Source organism: Astatotilapia calliptera, chromosome 3 (genome assembly GCF_964374335.1).
Source record: "Astatotilapia calliptera chromosome 3, fAstCal68.1, whole genome shotgun sequence".
Taxonomy (NCBI): domain Eukaryota; kingdom Metazoa; phylum Chordata; class Actinopteri; order Cichliformes; family Cichlidae; genus Astatotilapia; species Astatotilapia calliptera.
The window spans coordinates 19,583,706-19,604,823 of record NC_137424.1 but is presented as its reverse complement, the minus strand read 5'-3'; the positions used below and the strand labels follow the sequence as shown (position 1 = coordinate 19,604,823).

Below are 21,118 nucleotides of genomic sequence, written 5' to 3'. Positions count from 1 at the left end.
ACAAATTCAGCCTCAACGTTCAACCCAACTTTCCTATGCTGTCACTTTAACACGTCCAACCTTCACCTCTCACCGGTCCTCGTCCCCTCTTCTCTCAACTTCCTGTGTGGCCTCCCAAATCAAACACAGGCCCAAATCAGCTGTTTCTTCTTCTCTCTTCATTCTCTCTTCCTCTTTTCAGTCTTTTCTTGGCGCTTAACTCCCAGCATGGCAAATATGAGACTCAGACTGTCCCATCCAGTGGTTTCACACAGTCATGTCACTGGTACACTTTCCAGCTTGTAATTCAGAGCGCATGTTTCCATCAACATACATGCTGCTGGACCCTTCAGTGTTTTAGGTCAGGTGCACTGTCTTTTTGCCTGCTGTTAATTCTTCAAGTCCACGGTGTTGTTCTGTCTGTCTTCTGTCTTCATCAGGAGATTAACTGTCCTTTAAGCTTCTTCTCAGGATAAGGACAGGATGAGAGGTGAAGCTGTGACATTTTAAACCAAAGCCTGTTTTCGTCCCAATTCTGTTAATCTATCATTTTTCTGCTGTATTCTTCCAGGAGGTTGAGCAAGTCCATGGGCACCTGTATTAACACACTAAGACATTTATTTAATATCATTTTCATTACTATTACTTTGCACTTTCATTCTCTAATTCCTCTGTTTTCATTTTGAAACGTCTCTCACAAGCTCACAAGCTATATTCAGACTTCCTGCTTCACTTCCTGCCAGACACACACTGCGATTGGTTTATAAAGGCTTCTCTTATTAAAATACATAAAACAATCTAATCAGAAAATAAGCACTAAGAATATATATTTATCTTGTAACATTGTTTAAGTTAATGAACAGTTGTGTTGAAAACTGAGATTACAATATCAATCAAGATAATTATAATGATGGTTTTTGCTGTAATTAAACAGTCATGTGGAAATGTGGCAACCACAGAACTTTAGAGGCCTTTTGTTCAATTATGTGTGGACTGTTTCTTTAGTCTCATACACAAATTGTTCTCAGCGTCTATGAGACTGATGAAATATCCATGTGTGCTGAAAGAGACTGTGCTGGTCTGACGCCCTCAACCGAGGTATTGTGGGTAATGAAAGAGCAGATAGGTTGGCTAAAGCAGCTGTTAAAAAAGTAGACATAGATGTGCAGATACCATTGTTGAAATCTGAGGGAAAAGAATAGTTTGGACACAAAGTAAGAACTTCTGGAGAATGGCATGGGATAATGGAACAAAAGGGAGACATGGGGTACAAAACACAATAGAAGTTAAGAGGAGTAGTGGGTTAAATAGGCAGCAGGAGAATACAAACAGGTCACTGCTTTCTGAATGGTTCTCTTTTTATGATGGGGAAACATCCGACTGGGTTATGTGATGGTGTAATGCTATGGAGACGGTTGAACGTGTGGTTATTAGTTGCAGGAAGTATAGAAGTCAAAGGAGAGTGTTGAGGGTGGGAACTGGTGGTGAAATGAAACTTACGTTTGAAAAAGTGGTTAATCAGTTAAGTCCTGATGAGGTGAAAGGAGTGGTTTTTCATTTTTGAGAAATACTGATGTCATCAAGAGGATCTGAGGATCTGGAGGAGAAGTAAGAGTAAAAGCCAGGAGATGGCAGTAGTGCAACATCTTTGGATGCAAGCTGCTGTTAAAAATGACAGAAGAAGAAGTTTGCTTGATCGTTCCTCAGCTCGTCTGTGTGAAGCTGAGTGTAAAGAGGCTCCTGCTGTCAGAGAAACACTCTGACTGTTTCACAGAGTCAGACATGTTCAGACTCAATCTCAGTCAGAAACTCAGCATCACATTGATGAAGCTGCAGATTAATTGTGGTTCATTTCTGATTAATTTCTTTGCTGCCAGCTGAAATTTAAATGTAATTTAAAAGAAGGATTCAAGGTTATTGTGTTTTTGAACCCAAAGATATCACATGAACGTGTATGAATTGTATGATATGTCTCTTCTATTTTTCCATCCATCCGTTCGCTTCCACATCTCCTTTTCAGGGTCGTGGGCGGTGCTGGAGCTGTCTTCTTCTTCTTCTTCTATTTTTCTATGATCATATTTTGATGTTGATTGTGATTGGTTTTATTTGTTTCTTCGGAGGTTGTAGTGTTTTAATATTTAGTCTTTTTTCCATTATTGTAATTGTGTATAAAGTTTGATTTGAATGAAATTTACACTCAAATGCTTTCAGTGTTGCTGTGTTAAGTGTTTGCATGTCTAACGTTTGTATGGAAGACTGGTGGGGGAGGCTGTTACATCTTGCAGGAGGTCTCCTCTCTCCAGGAACTCACTCTGCAGGTGGGGGAGATACAGGAGAGGTGGAGGAAGAACTCAGCCTGGGTGTCTATGTCTTGTGTAGTCTGGAGGATGAGTGGATGACAGGGTGCGTGAAGTTTTCTCTGTGGTGGGATCGGGTGGGCCGTCCTGGGCTCTGTGGGGCCGGGCGATGCTGCTTGCCCCTCCTTTCCTTCCCTCCCCATCTCCAGCTGCCTCCCTCTTCCCGCTCCACCACAATCACCCACACATGCAGGGCCTTGGGGTAAAGGTGTGTCACCAGGGTGCAGGGGAGGCATCCCCCCTCTGTCCCCTTTTGGCTGCCTGTGCCTCAATTTTATCCCACAACTTAGACATTCACATTACTCACACTCTCATAACACATACATATAGGACCTTGGGGGTGGGCACGCTACACGGCATCCAGAAGACCATCAGGGTGTACGACCTCACCCCTGGCGCCGTTGCCCACCTCTCAATTTTAAATCCACGTAGACATTGAGGGCTACCAGGAGGGGCTATGCGCTTACCTGCTGCTGAGTAAGTGCATATGAGAGCATGAGGGTGGGAATGGATGTTTGTATCTGTGTGTGCCTGTTTGTCTGTGTCCATATGTCAGGTCGGGTATCAGACGCCACCTCTCTGGGGACACCTCAGGCCCTCCAAGGTATGGAGGCCTATCTCCCCCCACCACTCCCCCTGCCAGTGGCAGACGCCCTCAGACATCGGTGCGTTGGTGGTTCTTTGTGTCCGGGGATGGGCGTCCAGGTACTGCTTGTCGGGGCCTGGAGCCTGGGGCTCGCTCGGGCTCCTTCGGGGGTGGGGTGCCTTTGGCCTCTCAGCCTGGGGCTCGGTTACTCTGTCGATCTTACGTGCTGCACAATAATATTCAATATTTACAGTTATATTCACATAGATCATCGCGGTGATGTTGTTTATTATATTGCTCTCTTTTGTTTGCTTGTTTTCTCTTTTTTCTTTCTCAACAGGTGATCCAGGTGATTGATAGATGGATTTTTTGTCTGTTTGTTTTGTTGGCTTGGACAACTTCCTACCAGACCCGTGGAAGTGGAAGCTTCAGTGAAGAAAGATTCCTGCTCCCAGCCGTTCATTGGCTCGGCATTTTAAACCCCTAAAGGGTCACCTGGCCTGTAACTAAACAGGGCCAATAAAAAAAAAAATCTCAAGAATAATACAAAACTTTCAGCCAGTTTAACTTAATACATTAACTTATTCTTGTGTACACAGTAATTCATAAATAAATAATGTATATTATCAATAAAGATTGATCTAAACAGTTTAACTGCTATGTGCAGATAAAGGTTGCATAGCTTTAAAACATTTGCTATCCAGCAAATATCAGTCAAACTCAACACAAAAGGAAACACAACAATCGTTCAAATTGTTTGGACCGGTGATCCAAATCAACTGGCGTTGGTCAAACAGATGTGTGGTAGACTTACTTTGAAGGAGCTGCTACCGACAAACCAGCAAATAAACACCAAATATTTCATCTGTGACATTTGTGAGGTTTCCTCAAACACACTCCGTCAGTCTTGTTGCTGTTGAACGACAAACTATTTAAAAATGTCGCGGGTTTACCTGGTCATATTCTCATTCACGAGGCGCTCGCCAAAACAAAAGCAAACCATTAACACCACGCCGATGCTGTTCACAGGACAGCAAGAGTAACGATCAGGAGCATCTGGTCTTCGTTATCGTTCCCCTCGTGCGTGTTATTACTGCGATTTCAGCGTTTTCGCTTCACAACTAAAGTGTGCAGTTTACTTTGTGTGGACTCAGATGTGTCAGTTGGTTTGTCTTTGTTTTTGAGTGTGGAGGAGAGTTAGATTGGGTTGGTTTTAAAGCTAAGTTAAGAATATTCTGAATTTCAATTCAATTTTATTTATATAGCACCAAATCACAACAACAGGCGCCTCAAGGCGCTTTATATTGTACAGTTTAATTTCCAAAACTTGCATATGATCTTCAGTTTGCAGCTGGACTATCACATAGCAGCTGGAGCAGTCTCACATGGAGGCCAGTCCACTGCTGCCACCTGTGGCCAAGTGCCATAGCCTACTACTAGATGAACTTTTTTTTTTTTTTTTAATTTTAACTTTATTTACAAACAACAGTATAACATACACAGCACCGTCATTAAACCGATTATGTTACATCCTCGGTTGAGCATTATAGCAAGAAAAAAACAAACAAACAAACAAACAAAAAACAAAAACAAAAAAAACAATAAGCACAAAGCTAAAAGAAAGAACAGTCATTGAAGGATTTGAACCAAAGGCAAAAAATAACATGAGCAAAAAAGGGCAGTCATGCTTATAAAATAGGGAGGTTTTTATTTTTTTATTTAACATAGATTAAACTCTTTAAATGGTAAATGGTAAATGGCCAGCTCCACATGTCAGTCCAGAAGGAGTGCACTGATTCACAGTAGAAAAACAAGTGATCCAGACTTTCAATATCATTTTCACAAAATGTGCAGGCGTTCACATCTAAGTTAAATTTCCGTCTTAAGAATTCATTGGTTGGATAAACCTCATTAATGATTTTAAAGTGAACCTCTTTTACTTTAGGGGAAAGAGGAAGTGAAATATACTTTTGTCTTATCGCCTTAACCTCTCAAATTCTTTCAGGATATAATTTCTTTTAACCGGATTTGGGCAAATTTCGTTTATCAAAATATTCCTGATCACTTTGTTTGTAAACCTGCTGTCACCAAATTCAACTCCAGCTATGCAGAGCTGCCTCAGTCCAGGAGAAATTTTAGAGTGCACAATATCTTCTTTTATCATTGATCTCAAAGGGACTGGGATGGCTTTCACTGGGGATTTATATCTCTTAGCAGTACATCTTACATCAAATTTCTCACAAAACGTCTCATGTTTTAGTAAGACCCCATTATCATCCATAAAATGAGCTACAGCCCAAATCCCTTTAGATCTCCATTCATCCACGTACACAGATTTCCTACACAAACGGATATACCTGTTGTTCCATATAGGGGTGTTGTGAGGAGTAAAGCTATGTTTATAGATTAATTTCCAGTAGAGACGGACCTGCTGATGGAAAGCTGAGAGTTTAACAGGTAACGAACTGCAATCAAAGTCACAACGTAACAAAAAGTCTATTCCACCCATTTTGCCAAAAATCACATTGGGAATAATGTTCCAAAAGGAATTTTTGTTCCTAATGAAAGATCTTAACCATTTCAATTTTAGTACACCATTCATAACATCAAAGTCAGTGGCATTAGCCCCACCCTCTTCATAATTCTTAATCACATCATTTTTCTTTATATAATGACATTTGTTCCTCCATATGAACCTAAAATTAAGAGTATTTATAGATTTAATTAGTTTTGGAGGTATGGGCAGAGAAAAGGCTGGATAGATGAGTCTGGACAGACTGTCCATGTTGGTTAGCAAGATTCTCCCAAACAGAGTTATGTCCCTTTGCAGCCACATGTTTAAAATTGACTTACACTTTTCTATATTGGTACAGATATTCTTATTTTCTGTTGATGTCTTATCCTTGCAAATTACAATGCCCAGATACTTCACCTCTTTTTTGATCTGCATATTATTTATTGCTTGCAGGGGACACTCATGCAGAGCTAGAATTTTGCATTTATTAATATTCAGCTGTAGGCCAGAAGCTTTGGAGAAATGGTTGATCGCCTGCAAGGCTAAAGGAATCTGGTCCTCATTTTTTAGAAACAGGGTGGTATCATCTGCCAGCTGACTGATTATTATCTGTTCACCCATCACAGTTAACCCCTTAATGTGACTGTTTTTAATCAAAATAATTCCTCTGACACAGAAGACCTACATTCCTGGTTTAATTCTTGCTGTCAAAAAATCATGGACTCTGTGGCTCCTTTAAAAACCAGGCAGCTTAAGGCTAAACCTGAGCCTTGGTTTAATGAGAGCAGTCGTGCTGTTAAGAGGGAATGTCGTCGAGCAGAACGGAGGTGGAAAAAGGATAAACTGCATGTATCATTTCAAATTCTCAAAGACTGCTGGCATCGCTACCAGAACACTGTTAAAGAGGCAAAAAGGGAATATTTTGCAAATATTATTTCTTCCAACTGTCATAACCCACGTGTGTTATTTAGGACCATTGACACTGTTCTTAATACTCCTTTGAATGTCTGTTTGGAAGTTTCTCCTGAGATTTGCAATGATTTTCTGAACTTTTTTATTGAAAAGGTTGTCACCATCAGGGCTCTTATCACAGCTCCTGACTCTGACCCCTCTGTCTCTGTCCCTTGCGCTGCTGTTTTCACTCAGTTTAAGCTTGTGACGCTCTCCTCTTTAGAGGATGTGGTTCGCCATATTAAGCCCACAGGTTCCCCACGGGATCCTGTCCCTCCACAATTCTTTAAAGAAATTTTTCCTAGTATACAACAGTATGTCCTTGACATTATTAACAGCAGTCTGTCTTCTGGTGTGGTTCCTGCAAATTTCAAACATGCAGTAGTACAGCCACTGCTTAAGAAACCTGGCCTTGATCACACAGTTTTAGCGAACTATAGGCCTATTTCCAAGCTGCCTTTAGTCTCCAAGGTTTTAGAGAAAATTGTTTTTAGTCAACTGAAAGATTTTCTAGATGAAAATGGAATCTTTGAGGTTTTTCAGTCAGGTTTTAAAACCCTTCACAGCACAGAATCTGCATTACTAAGGGTTTTTAATGACATCCTTCTGGCATGTGATTCTGGTAACCATGTTGTTCTTGTCTTGCTTGACCTAACTGCTGCCTTTGACACAGTAGACCACAATATTTTAATTTCTCGATTACATGATGTAGTGGGTATTGGTGGCACTGCACTCAATTGGTTTAGGTCTTATTTGTCAGATAGAACTTTCTCTGTCAGCCTTCTCGGTTACGAATCGTCTTCTGCTCCTCTGTCATGTGGTGTCCCACAGGGCTCAATTTTAGGGCCACTGCTCTTTTCTCTGTATCTACTGCCTCTGGGTTCTATCCTTAGAAGGCATGGGATCTCATTTCACTGTTATGCCGATGACTGCCAAATTTATTTGACACTAAAACGCAAGGATGCCATCTCCATAAAACCTCTCTTGACATGTCTAGATGACATTAAAGCTTGGTTGGCTCGAAACTTTTTAAATTTTAATAAAAAGAAAACAGAAGTGTTGGTGTTTGGACCCAGTGGTCCCTGTGAGTCCTCCTCTGTTGTTTTAGGATCCCTGGAAGTCTATTTTAAATCTGTTGTTACTGACCTTGGTTTTAAGTTGGACAGTGATTTTAAATTGGACAACCAAATCAGAGCAGTGGTGAAGTCCAGTTTTTATCATTTAAGGCGACTGGCAAGACTAAAATCTTTTCTTTCGAGGCAGCACCTTGAAACAGTGATCCATGCTTTTATTTCTTCCCGCCTGGACTACTGTAACTCACTTTATGTGGGGGTCAGTCAGTCATTGCTCTCACGTCTGCAGCTGGTTCAAAATGCGGCTGCACGACTCCTAACAGGAACTCGAAAAAGAGAGCATATAACCCCCGTGCTGGCCTCTCTGCACTGGCTGCCTGTGTCTTTTAGAGTTAATTTTAAAATTCTTATGTTTGTTTTTAAATGTCTACACAGTCTTGCCCCGCCTTACCTCTCTGAGCTTCTTCATCCCCACATACCCTGTCGGTCTCTCAGGTCAGCTGACCAGCTGCTCCTGGAGGTACCGAGATCCAGGAGGAAGCTCAGAGGGGACAGGGCCTTCTCTATTGTGGCTCCAAAATTATGGAATAATTTGCCCATGCATGTTAGAGAGGCCCCTTCACTGTCCACTTTTAAATCACGTCTTAAAACCCACTTTTATTCCTTGGCTTTTAACCTCAGTGAGACTTAGTTTCTTTTTTAATGCAGTAGTTATTTAATTAATGATTTCACTCTTCTTTTATTTGTTTTTTATTTATATCTCATGTAATTTTATTTTACAGTTCCAATGTACAGCACTTTGTGTCAGCTGTGGTTGTTTTAAAGTGCTTTATAAATAAAGTTGATGATGATGATGATGAAAATAGACAACAGCTCAGCAACCATGATGAACAGAAGTGGTGAGCTGCTACATCCCTGCCTTATCCCTCTATTAACCTCAAACCTTGAACATGTACCATGTTCTAGCAAAACAGAGCTGTTAATGTCATTATATAGCATCTCTATAACATTGATAAATTCCTCTCCAAAACCAAAAGACTGCAGAGTTTTTAATATGAACGTATGTTCAACTGAGTCAAATGCTTTGTAAAAATCCAAGAACAGGATGTACCCTCTCTCTTGGATTAATTCACTGTATTCAAGGAGATCCAAAACCAGCCTAATATTGTTATGAATTAGTCTTCCTTTCAAAAAACCTGATTGTGTTTCACTGATAATGTTTGAGATGCCTTTCTTTAGCCTCTCAGCTACAGCTCCAGACAGGATCTTATAGTCAGTGTTTAGTAAGGTGATGGGTCTTAAATTGTCTAAAATTCTTTTATCCTTACCCGATTTAGGGATCAGGGTTATCAGCCCTTGTTTCGTGCTCGGCATCACTTCTTTTTTCTCTATCGATTCCTTTAATGCATCAAACAATAAAGTTCTTAGGTCCTTCCAGAAGAATTGATAAAAATTAGTAGTGAGTCCATCTGTCCCTGGGGACTTGTTTAATGCCATTTTCATGACCACCAAATCCAGTTCCTCAATTTTAAGCTCTGAATCACACAGATCTTTGAACGGCTTGTCAATACATGGGATGAGATTATGAATCTTATCAAAGAAACTATCAGAATCAGCTGCTGAATATTCTGAGGAGTACAATTTGGAATAAAAAGTGAAGACTTCTTTTCCAATCTTTCTGAAATCTTTACATTCAGTCCCATTTATCAACAAGCTTGAGATTAGATTTCTCTGCTGTCTGCACTTTTCCAGCTTACTAAAATATGATGAGTTCTTTTCACCTGCCTCAATCCACTTGGCTCTCGATCTTATAAAGGCACCCTGGGCTTTCTCTAGGTAAAGATCGTCTAATTTAGTTTGTAACTCCATCAATTTATTCTTTTCTTGCACGTTTAGTTTTTCTTTACTACAGCACTGAGTTATTTCACGAAGTAAATTACTTTCATATTCCCGTTTTTCCCTGTTCAGTTCTTTGCAGAATTTTATAGTGAATTCTCTGATTTTGAATTTAATAAGTTCCCATTTCTGTATATTACCCACTACTGAGTCATCATTTTTTATATCTGTAATTTTATGTCTAATTTTATCACAATACTTGTCCTTATTTAAAAGACTGGCATTAAATTTCCAATATCCCCTGCTACTACGTTTCATCCTTGTTGGTTCTAAGACAAGATCAATGAAACAGTGATCAGATAGGGGTGCTTTGGAGATTTTAGATGGTGAAGTACACCTCAAAATGTCATCGCTCACTAACCAATAATCAATTCTTGACCTGCTTTCTCCATTAGGTTTAAACCATGAATAATTCTTAACTCCAGGATTCAAACTTCTCCAAATGTCTGTAAAATTATTATCACTAGAAAAGTTCTCAATAATGTTATTCTGTTGCCTCCTTCCTAAGCGAGGAGGCCATCTGTCCATCCATTCATCTGAGGTCATGTTCCAGTCTCCTCCTATTAGGATGTAATCTGTGGGGTACATAACTTTAAACTCTGAAATAACATTTGTTAGATTTTCCAATAGATGTTTATTTTGACCTTCGTTATTATGTCCATAAAGATTTGTAACAATTAGAAATATACCTTCGCTCTTCAAGCTGCAGTTGACCAATGACCCTCACTATCAGCTTTATATGTTATAATCTCCCCTGGGAACTTATTAAAACAAATCGCCACACCTCCAGATCTGTTAGATCCACGACTGAAAAGAATCTTGTCTCCCCACTGATTAGCCCAAAAGGTAACATCGGCATCCACAGAGTGAGTCTCTTGTAAAAACAGACAGTGACATTTTTGCCCCTTGCAAAATAAAAAAAGTGCCTTTCTCTTAACAATTTCCTTCAAACCCCGAACGTTTAATGAACCAAAAGAAATTTTTGAGTGAACCATAACCATAAGAGTATGCTAAGAAAATAACTTTTTTTTTTTAAAAAGAAAAGAAAAATATATAAACATGAGTTTAAATTGTAACACTTGTCACCAACTCAGTGACTAATAACCTTTAACTTTAAGTAGAACTCTTTTGTCCCATTAATAATATTCCACTGTATACAGTCTTACATCAAGTCTTTCATTCAACGTCGACGATCCTCCGTCCTTCGATGTATCCATGAGGACCCCGGAAAAAGGCCCGTTTCCCAGCCCGTCTGGCTTGTTCAATTTGCGGCCACAGCCGCCTCCTCTCTTCCCAGTCCTCCCGCGGCAGTACCTCAGCGAAGTGGAAACCGCCGTTCTTACAGACAGCCGAATCTTTGGTGCGACGCCAAATCTCCTCTTTCACGTGTCTCAGAGCAAACAGAATGATGATATGTCGGACCTTGTTCTCAATCTTCTTCCCAACTCTATGCACCACATCCACAGATTCTTCAAGCTTTGATATCATATCAGGTGCGATCTTGCCAAGAATTCCAATAACCAGCGATCTGACACCTTCATCTCTTTTCTCTTCTAATCCTTTAATCCGGAGGCACCACCTCATTTTGTACCTTTCTTGCTCTCACACTCTCTCCTTGAGATCGTAGTTATCTTTGGTCAACTGCTCGTTTCGTCTCTCCAACTCTTTAACCTTTTGTTTACATTCTTTCACCTCCTCCGAGTTGAACTGAACCGCTTTGGCTAGGCTGGCTAGCATCGTACTAGCTTGCTTGCATTGCACACTCAGGTCAGCTAGCTGCTCGTCCACTCTTTTTTCAAGGTTTTTTCTACGTAGTCATGATCCGTTCCTTCTCTGCTGTCTTCCTTTCCATCACATGGCGATGTTGTTTCTTGTTTTTTGAGGTCGAGTTTGAATTTAGCAGGTTTAACTATACTTGGGGCAGTCATTTTACTACTTTCGAGTGGAAACAATAACGAACACAAAGTAAATTCTGGGACAAGTTCAACGAGCTCCTAATTCGTGCGACTGCTCAACTCGCCATCTTGCGCCACCGTCTCACTACTAGATGAACTTGTGACACACATCTGCAGCAGAGGCTGAGTGGCTGCTCTCACACCTGGAGCATCCAAATCGACCCACAAACAAGTTGAAAGATGCAATGCCATCAATGTGGATTGTCAAGACTGAGAGACCTCTTCCCTCTGACCCCTCCCCAAACCCTCAAACCCTCCTACCCACCTCGACATACAAACTCTGTGTGGCTTCACGTGTTCTGTTGATGTTTACATGATCGAAATAACTTGAACACAAACACAAACAAACAAAGAGGAAGACCGCACCGGAAGGAAACAACTACAAGTCCCAGCATCCTCTGTGTTTAGGGAGCAGCAGTGAAAGTGAAAGCAGGAGGAGGAAGGTGGAGCTGAGGCAGGTGAGTGTTAACATGAATATGTTTCTTCTTATGACATAAAATAATTCCATGCTGTTCGTGTCTGTGGGTGAAATGTGAGGCCGGTCGGCTCCTCTGAGCGCTGGTTTCCTGTAAGTAGAGAGGAAGTGAGTTTAGCTGAGCCTCCGTTTAGTGTGAGAGAGCAGGAGGAGAGTGAGAGCTGTGCTGAGGCAGGGTGAGTGTTAACACCGCTCTGACATTACTGTGTCTCTGTGGCGGGAACAACAGGCTCCGTCAGTGGAGGCAAAAATAATCAGACTTTGGTTTTTCAAAGGAAACAACTTTATGTCGGAAGTTCCCGCACGCTCATTGGATAACGATGTGTCAATCTCGAGCTATTAGCCAATGAGCGTGCGGATTCACAGAAAGACCCGCCTTTATCACGGGACTTTAAAAACTACAATGGCGACAGAAACTCCGTGAGTGGAGTTCAGGGTGACGTTATGAAACTGTGACGTTTGAGCCACTTCCCGTTGATCGTGAAACTGATGGTTTCTGGTGTTTGGGTCTGTTTTTCTGTATTTATGCAGATAAAGTGTAAACTCAGATGAATTATACCATCAAATGTTAAAGGAAAATATCAGGATGAGTGTCTGTGAGCTGAGAAGGACGTGAAGCGAGCAGTTTATCCCAGAGCTGAAGCTGCTCTGTGTGCAGAGATGAGCTCAGATTCCTGCTGTGATTGATCAACAGTCACAGAAATGTAGACTTGTAGTTATTACTGCAGTATGGTCACAGCAGATACTGATAAACATGTATTATGAGGATGATGATCAAGTTTCTCACTCTCTCCTTTAAATCTCAGTTTTTTTCTTCTTCACAGTTTATCTGTTAATTTATTAATGAATAACACTGAAAGAGTTTCTGTTATATTTCCCCTTGAACATCAGCTTATTAGGGCGGCATTAGGAAATAGCCCCCCTCCAAAGAATGAATCAATGAATGATGATAATAATAAAATGATTCAAAAGCAGAGCTCAGAGTGGTAGAATGGTCAAACATGGATCCACGGGTGGTTCAACTGCATTTGGTGACGTGACTAAAGCAAATCTTTCAAATAATCCCACCATCAACGGGATGTTGTCTCCTTTACTACGGTTACTTTACTTGGTCGCCGTGTGAATTTCTTTGAAATGAACCAAATTCTTTTATTTGTTGGTTGTTGCATATTTAACCTCTACAGTCAGGAAAGGAGGAGATGAGGCCTCAACAATGTTGGGTTGTAGCTGTGCTTCAGGTTAGAGTGAGTGTCCATGGAATAAATGTAAGTCAGTGAACTGGAAACATGACTGTGTTCAAACTTTGTTTTCCTTTTTATAATGAGTCTAATCAAAGGTGGACAGAAGTATCTCCACTGTGACTTTTCTGTGTCACCATCAGAGCTTCTGCACAGTGTTTCTGGGGCAGATAACATTGCAGCATTATGGAGACATTATGGAGACAAAAAGAAAAGCGTCTGGACTTCTTTAAGTTAAACTTAAAGAAGTCCAGACGCTTTTCTTGGACTGTTGGTTTCAGTGTTTAGTCTCATTCACACACTCCCTCAGACTCTTCACACACTGATTTGCTGACATAAACACACTCCTGTGTGCTCTCTTGGCTTCACACACACACTGAGGACCATCTACAGACTGTGAGCTCCGTCTTCTTTGTCTTTGGAGCCGAACTCTGACAAAGTTAGGAACAAAACTTTCTCCAGCGTGTGAACTTTCCTCCTAGACTCAGTCTGAGCAGTCAGACCACATATTTCTAAAGCAGCACATGAAGGTGTGGCTCACACACACACAGGTGAAGGAAACAGCTGCAGTATTAAAAGCTGCTTCACTGTCTACAAATATATGAACTGAATGTTTCTTTCAGGCTGTAAAAACCTTATTTATCCTCCATTACAGTCCTGCATTCAGAGCATTACTTCTGTTATATTAGTACATGTATTTTATTCTGATGAACACATGAAACTCTGAGCTGGATTGAATCCATTGAATCAGAGTCCAGGACTCAGACTAAACACACTGAATGTGTCCTGAGCTCGGCCGCTGTTCCACAGTAACTGCTGTCAGAGTCACTGTTACTGAGTTAGCTTAGCTAGCAGAGCAGCTAGCAGTTAGAGTATGAACTCTGTAAGCAGTCAGCTCGGTCCTGGACATGGTTACTGACATAAAGCTGCTCTCTGCAGCCATGTTTGACCTGCTGCTTTGTAGGACTACAGTAATGGAGGATTTGGAGGCTGAACTGGGCTCTGTGACACTTTTTGTAGTGAACTGATGAAGGCTGTGTCTCAGATGGATGTTAGTCCAACACATCAGACACGACCTCTGCAGCTCTCAGTTGATGTGCACATGAATGATTTGTGTTTCCTCTGCAGGTGAAGGTAGAAAGTGTGTGTGAGCTGATGTGAACTGAGCAGCATGGATCAGTGTGAGGACAGAGAGGAGGGAGTCCCTCCCTCTAAAAGCACTCTGTGTGGGGAACATGAGAGCCAGACCAAAGCTCAGAGGTGAGATGACCATCTCTAACTGTCCATGACTCTTCTCCATGTCACAGCTCAGCACTCACATCACTGCTCCATCATTATTCACACTCATACCTCTGTGTGTGTTGTTTTAAAGCCCAGAGCTGTGGGGCGTACCAGGCTCAGCTGGACATAACCCTGAAACTAATCCAGAGCCTGGACCTGAACCCAGCTGTGTTTCCTTAAAGAGCAACGAGTCGAAGTATATTGGTGTAAACTTTAACAAAAGACTGTTATGTGACAAAGAGTAAGTACATTATTTTTATGAGATTGTTCATCATGTCTTTAATTTAATATTTCCAGTTTTTCCTTCCTGTCTCATGAAGCTGTGACATTTATTCTTTTTCTTTTAGGATCAATAAGAGGCCAGAATCTCCTGGACCTGAACCCAGCTGTGTTTCCTTAAAGAGCAACGAGTCGAAGGTTTTTGATATAAACTTTAAAGGCTGTTCTTCTGCTGCTGAGAGGTAATGTGTGTCTAGATGTTGTTCCTGACTCTGTATTTCTGAATAAATCCTCATGTTTAATATCAGCTCAGCTCTTTTTCACACATTTCTATGTTGGTATGTGAAGCGGTGTGTGTTGGAGTGTTTCCACAAACACAGCAGTCAGAGTGGAAAGAGTGGATGTTGTAGGAGGTGTTTGTGTAGTGAAGAGGCTGAGTGTCTGTAGGACTCCAGCTGCTCCAGCAGGTGTCTCCTTTGTGCTTTGCTTCAAACACAGTGTAGGGAGGAGCTTCCACTCAGGTGTTTCAGGTGTTGCTGGATGGAGGAGGACAAATAGTTTTTCCCTTCAGTGACACTTCAGCAGCTCAATGTTCTGGGAGATGTTTGTCTTTATGAAGGTTTATGGATTCTTGTTCTTACTTTGGTGAAACTGAGCAATACATTTTCCATCTAACATTTAAAGTAAATTTCCAGGTGAATAAAAGATCTGCAGCTGCAGCCTCTGTGATGTTTCACAGTCTGAAAGTAACAAATTCAACCAGAGTTCAAACAAAGGCTTAATATACGTGTGTGTTTGATATAATGCCAACAAGTACAAACAGGTGTTCTTACAGGTCTTAATCACAGAGGTCTGATAAGTCTGGTGACTTTCACACTCAGCAATTTTGCTGCCTTTTATTTTATATTGGCCTTTTTAAAGCCCTTCAAAGTCTCCCACATTCATACAGAGCTTTTAACACCAAACTCCTTTACAGTCCTTCTCCTCTCACACACGATCACATGACTGATTTGTCTGCAGCAGCTGTGTTACTGCTAGTATTTTATTATGTGTGTAATCTCCTCATATTGTTCCTGTGGTTTAGTTTGACTTCCTTCTGCAAACTCAGCTGCTCTGTTGCTGATACACGTCTCCATGAATATGATTGATCAGATGCTGCCATGTTTCATGTGAGCGCTCAGCTGAAACCCTGGGTTGACTTATCGAGTTAATAACAAGCTTCACGTGACTGTGAATGCTAAAGTGAATCAGATAAAGGAAAGAGACCCTGCTAATGTTGGACTCACTTCTTAGTGTAGATCCCAGGAGGAAGTTCAACATAGCCATTCTTTGTGCTAGCTCGACCAAACCTGAGAGCACAGTGCAGGATAATGATCATCATCTGTCTCTGTCAAGGACATTTAAAATCCACAAATAACAAACATAATTATATTTGATCATTAAAAATATGTTTTCACTTAAAAAAGCATGAGCACACTGGTGGATTACAGAAACATGAAAACTCGTTAACAGTAAAGTTAATTTAGGCGTAAACAAAGTTTCAAACATACTTAAGTAGAAGGACTGATGTTTGTGTTAAAATACCCTCTTAAAGCTGAAATACTGATTCAACTTTCTCCAAAAGTTGATTCTGTTCATCTGGACGTAGCGTTTTGTTGGAGAAACATTTCGTCTCTCATCCAGGTGACTCCTTCAGTCTCAGCTGACTGCAGGATTCAATCTTATAAACAGGACATTTGAATAATAACTGAAACCAGCCCACTGAAGGAACAATGGGCTGGGAGGTCAGTTCCTTAATCTTAATTATGCAAATTTGTGTGTGAATCTGTGAATGGGACTCATGACCATTGATCAACAACCACTGATCAATGGTCATGAGTCCCATTCACAGAGAGTTGGGGAATGGCTGCAATCACAGCATGTAAGATGGTGACAGATGTACCCTTAGGCCCCCTCCTCCATTCAGAGATGGTCTTTCCCTTTTCACGTAAATGGCCTCCTTGACTCCGCCCTCAAACCAGCGTTCCTCCCTGTCCAGGATTTTACATCCTCATCATTGAAAGAGTGTCCACTGGCCTGCAGGTGTAAATAGACTGCAGAGTCCTGGCCTGACGAGGTGGCTCTTCTGTGTTGTAGCCAAAGGTTGTTTGGTTTCCCCGATATATAAATCCTGGCAATCCTCCTGCACTTAGCAGCGTACACTATGTTACTCTGTTACTCTGATCCTTGGGGTGGACCAGTTTTTGGCGCAGCGTGTTTTGGGGTTTAAAAGCCACAGAGACCCGGTGTTTAGAAAAAATCTGTCTCAACTGCTCCGATACTCCTGACACGTACGGGATCACTACAGGTTTTTGCTTAAGCAGCGGCTGGTAAATGTGGTTATCCCAGCTTTGACAAAAGTCCAGCTGGGATAACCACATTTACTCTACGTCCAGATGAACAGAATCAACTTTTGGAGATTTACTTTCCTGGATGATTAAGAATGCATCAAGACGTTCCTCCTAAAGTGTTATTCAGTGTTGTGACAGTCAGCTGCTTCAGCTGCTGCTGGGATGGGCTGTGGCAAAGAGAACAGAGAAAATCCAAATCAGAGTTTTTCTCTGAATTAAAAGCAAGGAAACAACAATATATTCTACATGGTGAAACTGATGGTTTCTGGTGTTTGGGTCTGTTTTTCTGTATTTATGCAGATAAAGTGTAAACTCAGATGAATTATACCATCAAATGTTAAAGGAAAATATCAGGATGAGTGTCTGTGAGCTGAGAAGGACGTGAAGCGAGCAGTTTATCCCAGAGCTGAAGCTGCTCTGTGTGCAGAGATGAGCTCAGATTCCTGCTGTGATTGATCAACAGTCACAGAAATGTAGACTTGTAGTTATTACTGCAGTATGGTCACAGCAGATACTGATAAACATGTATTATGAGGATGGATGATCAAGTTTCTCACTCTCTCCTTTAAATCTCAGTTTTTTTCTTCTTCACAGTTTATCTGTTAATTTATTAATGAATAACACTGAAAGAGTTTCTGTTATATTTCCCCTTGAACATCAGCTTATTAGGGCGGCATTAGGAAATAGCCCCCCTCCAAAGAATGAATAAATGAATGATGATAATAATAAAATGATTCAAAAGCAGAGCTCAGAGTGGTAGAATGGTCAAACATGGATCCACGGGTGGTTCAACTGCATTTGGTGACGTGACCAAAGCAAATCTTTCAAATAATCCCACCATCAACGGGATGTTGTCTCCTTTACTACGGTTACTTTACTTGGTCACCGTGTGAATTTCTTTGAAATGAACCAAATTCTTTTATTTGTCGGTTGTTGCATATTTAACCTCTACAGTCAGGAAAGGAGGAGATGAGGCCTCAACAATGTTGGGTTGTAGCTGTGCTTCAGGTTAGAGTGAGTGTCCATGGAATAAATGTAAGTCAGTGAACTGGAAACATGACTGTGTTCAAACTTTGTTTCCTTTTTATAATGAGTCTAATCAAAGGTGGACAGAAGTATCTCCACTGTGACTTTTCTGTGTCACCATCAGAGCTTCTGCACAGTGTGGAGAAAGATCCAGAAGCAGAGCTGGACTGCAGACAGCCAGTCAGAGCAGCTGTGTACAAAGTAAGACTGAACATCTGTCTGCTGATGGACTCATTTCTGAAAACTGGACTTCTTGTGTTGTTCAGACATTGAAGAGTTTTCTTTCTCTTTAGTCTCATTGTTTTTCTTTCTTTCAGCAGATGTTGGTCTGCAGGAGGTTTTAGATGAACATAAGATCAGTCTGAGGAGGAGATGTGAACGTGTGACTGAAGGAAGTGATGAAACAGGAAGTAGAACCCTCCTCAACAGGATCTACACTGAGCTCTACATCACAGAGGGACAGAGTGAAGAGGTTCATACCCAACATGAGGTGAGGCAGCTGGAGACAGCTTCCAAGATGGACGCCCTCCATGACGCTCCAATCAGGTGCCAGGACATCTTTAAAGCCTTACCTGACCAACAGAGACCCATCAGAGTGGTTCTGACCAACGGCGTGGCTGGTGTTGGAAAAACCTTCTCAGTGCAGAAGTTCACTCTGGACTGGGCAGAGGGCTTGGAGAACCAACATGTCAGTGTGGTGGTTCTGCTTTCATTCAGGGAGCTGAACCTGATCAGAGATGAGCAGTACAGTCTTCTGGAGCTGCTCCATGTTTTCCATCCAACATTACAGAAGGTCACAGCAGAGAAGCTGGCTGTCTCTCAGCTTTTGTTCATCTTTGACGGCCTGGATGAAAGCAGACTTTCATTGGATTTCACCAACAGGAAGCTGCTGTCTGATGTCACACAGAAGTCATCAGTCAGCCAGCTGCTGACAAACCTCATCCAGGGGAATCTGCTTCCCTCGGCTCTCGTCTGGATAACTTCCCGACCCGCAGCAGCCAATCAGATCCCTCCTACATGTGTTGACAGGCTAACAGAAGTACGAGGCTTCACTGACGCCCAGAAGGAGGAGTACTTCAGGAGGAGATTCAGTGATGAAGAGCTGTCCAGCAGAATCATCTCCCACATGAAGACATCCAGGAACCTCCACATCATGTGTAGTATCCCAGTCTTCTGCTGGATCACTGCTACAGTTCTGGAGCACATGTTGACTACAGAGCAGAGAGGAGAGCTGCCCAAGACCCTGACTGACATGTACTCACACTTCCTGCTGGTTCAGACAAAGAGGAAGAAGAACAAGTACCATGAGGGACATGAGACGAGTCCACAGGAGCTGACGGAGGCTGACAGGGAAGTTCTTCTGAAGCTGGGGAGGCTGGCGTTTGAACATCTGGAGAAAGGAAACATCATGTTCTACCAAGAAGACCTGGAGCAGTGTGGTCTGGATGTGACAGAGGCCTCGGTGTACTCAGGAGTTTGTACAGAGATCTTCAAAAGAGAGTGTGTGATCTTCCAGAAACCAGTCTACTGCTTTGTTCATCTGAGCATTCAGGAGTTTCTGGCTGCAGTCTACATGTTCCACTGTCACACCAACAGGAAGACAAAGGTGCTGAAGAACTTTTTGGGATATATATTCAACACGTCCTTACTGGGTGATTTCCTTAAACGAGTCATGTCTAAATCCCTCCAGAGTAAAAATGGCCACCTGGACCTGTTTGTTCGCTTCCTTCATGGCCTCTGTCTGGAGTCCAACCAGAGACTCTTAGTAGGTCTGCTGGGTCAGACAGAGATCAGTCCAGGAACCATCCAGAGAGTCATCAACAACCTGAAGGAGATGAACAGTGATAAAATCTCTCCTGACAGAAGCATCAACATCTTCCACTGTCTGATGGAGATGAACGACCTCTCAGTACATCAGGAGATCCAAGAGTTCCTGAAGTCAGAGAACAGATCAGAGAAGAAACTCTCTGAGATCCAGTGCTCAGCTCTGGCCTTCATGCTGCAGATGTCAGAGGAGGTTCTGGATGAGTTGGACCTGCAGAAGTACAAAGCATCAGTGCCGGGACGACAGAGACTGATTCCAGCTGTGAGGAACTGCAGAAAGGCTGGGTGAGTCCAGATGTGATCATTAACATCATTGATCAGTGTAGGTTAGTAGTTTAATTTTGAAAATAAAATCAGATTGTAACCACAAAGTGTTTGTGTCCGTACGCTGCAACCTTCCACACCATTCCTTTATTGTACAGACTCAGCAGCAGCTCCATGGATCCCAAATCCAAGAGTGGAGAACAGATTTGAAGTGTGTCACATCCATGCAGTCACAGCTGTTTCCACCATGTTTCCACTGATATTAATCCTGTTCAATGACACGTTTCATATCAGTGAATATGTTCTTTAGGACGTCCACTGACATGTTTAAGTGTCCTGCTGGAAATCACTCAAATCATCCATGAAATCCATGAAAAATCCTTTTAGTGTTTCTAACTTCAGCCTCTGTCCTCTCTCTCTCTCCATCCTCCTCACTGCTTCTTTCACTGATAATCACACAAACATCGTATTCAGCTACAAAATAACACAATAATATCATCTGATGATCATTATTATAAGAGCAGGATCCATATTTGATATCAGAGTAACACACTGCTTGGTTATGTGCAGTCATCATCAGTGACTGTGGGTCAAACAGAAGCTCTCTGATTGGTTGCTGACCTTGGTCACCTGTCCACTCTCACCTGTTTGTGTTTGCTCTCTCTTTGCTGTCTCCATCCTCTCTCTCCTTTCTCTCCCTCTCTGTCTTTGTACGTCACTCAGGTCCAATGGAAACAGTGACATTTACAAACCAATCAAAGACAAACTGATCCATGTCAGGTTATAACAATATTCAAAGTGAATACAGGCTGCTGCTGGACACAGACAGGTAACATCATTTTGACTTGCTGTCACCTGGATCTGGACTCATAAACACTGAAGCCCTGAACAGGAATACAAATCATTTTCTGCCAACTAGCGACACACCAGCAGATAATGGCTCAGAAAGCTAAAATGAGCCAATCATTTCTGTGTTTAGTTCCCCTGAAATCAGATCTGATATCAGCAGCTCTGAGTTCATTCATCATTATTGTCCAGTGATGAGATTTCTGCTCCGTTTGGTAACAGTCAGCAGGTTTTTCCTGCGTG

At 41.8% G+C, this 21,118-nt stretch overlaps 1 protein-coding gene across 1 annotated transcript in view; it reads left to right on the top strand.

Annotated features, from left to right (window-relative positions):
- Window positions 1–13,933: 13,933 nt before the first annotated feature.
- Window positions 13,934–21,118, top strand: part of LOC145423009 (protein NLRC3-like) — a 192,825-nt gene continuing 185,640 nt past the window's right edge. Inside the window, exons 1-2 of the mRNA XM_080295055.1 lie at window positions 13,934–13,985; window positions 18,235–20,050. Of these exons, the coding sequence (XP_080151181.1) occupies window positions 13,934–13,985; window positions 18,235–20,050 (1,868 nt within the window). The remainder of the gene's footprint in view (window positions 13,986–18,234; window positions 20,051–21,118) is intronic.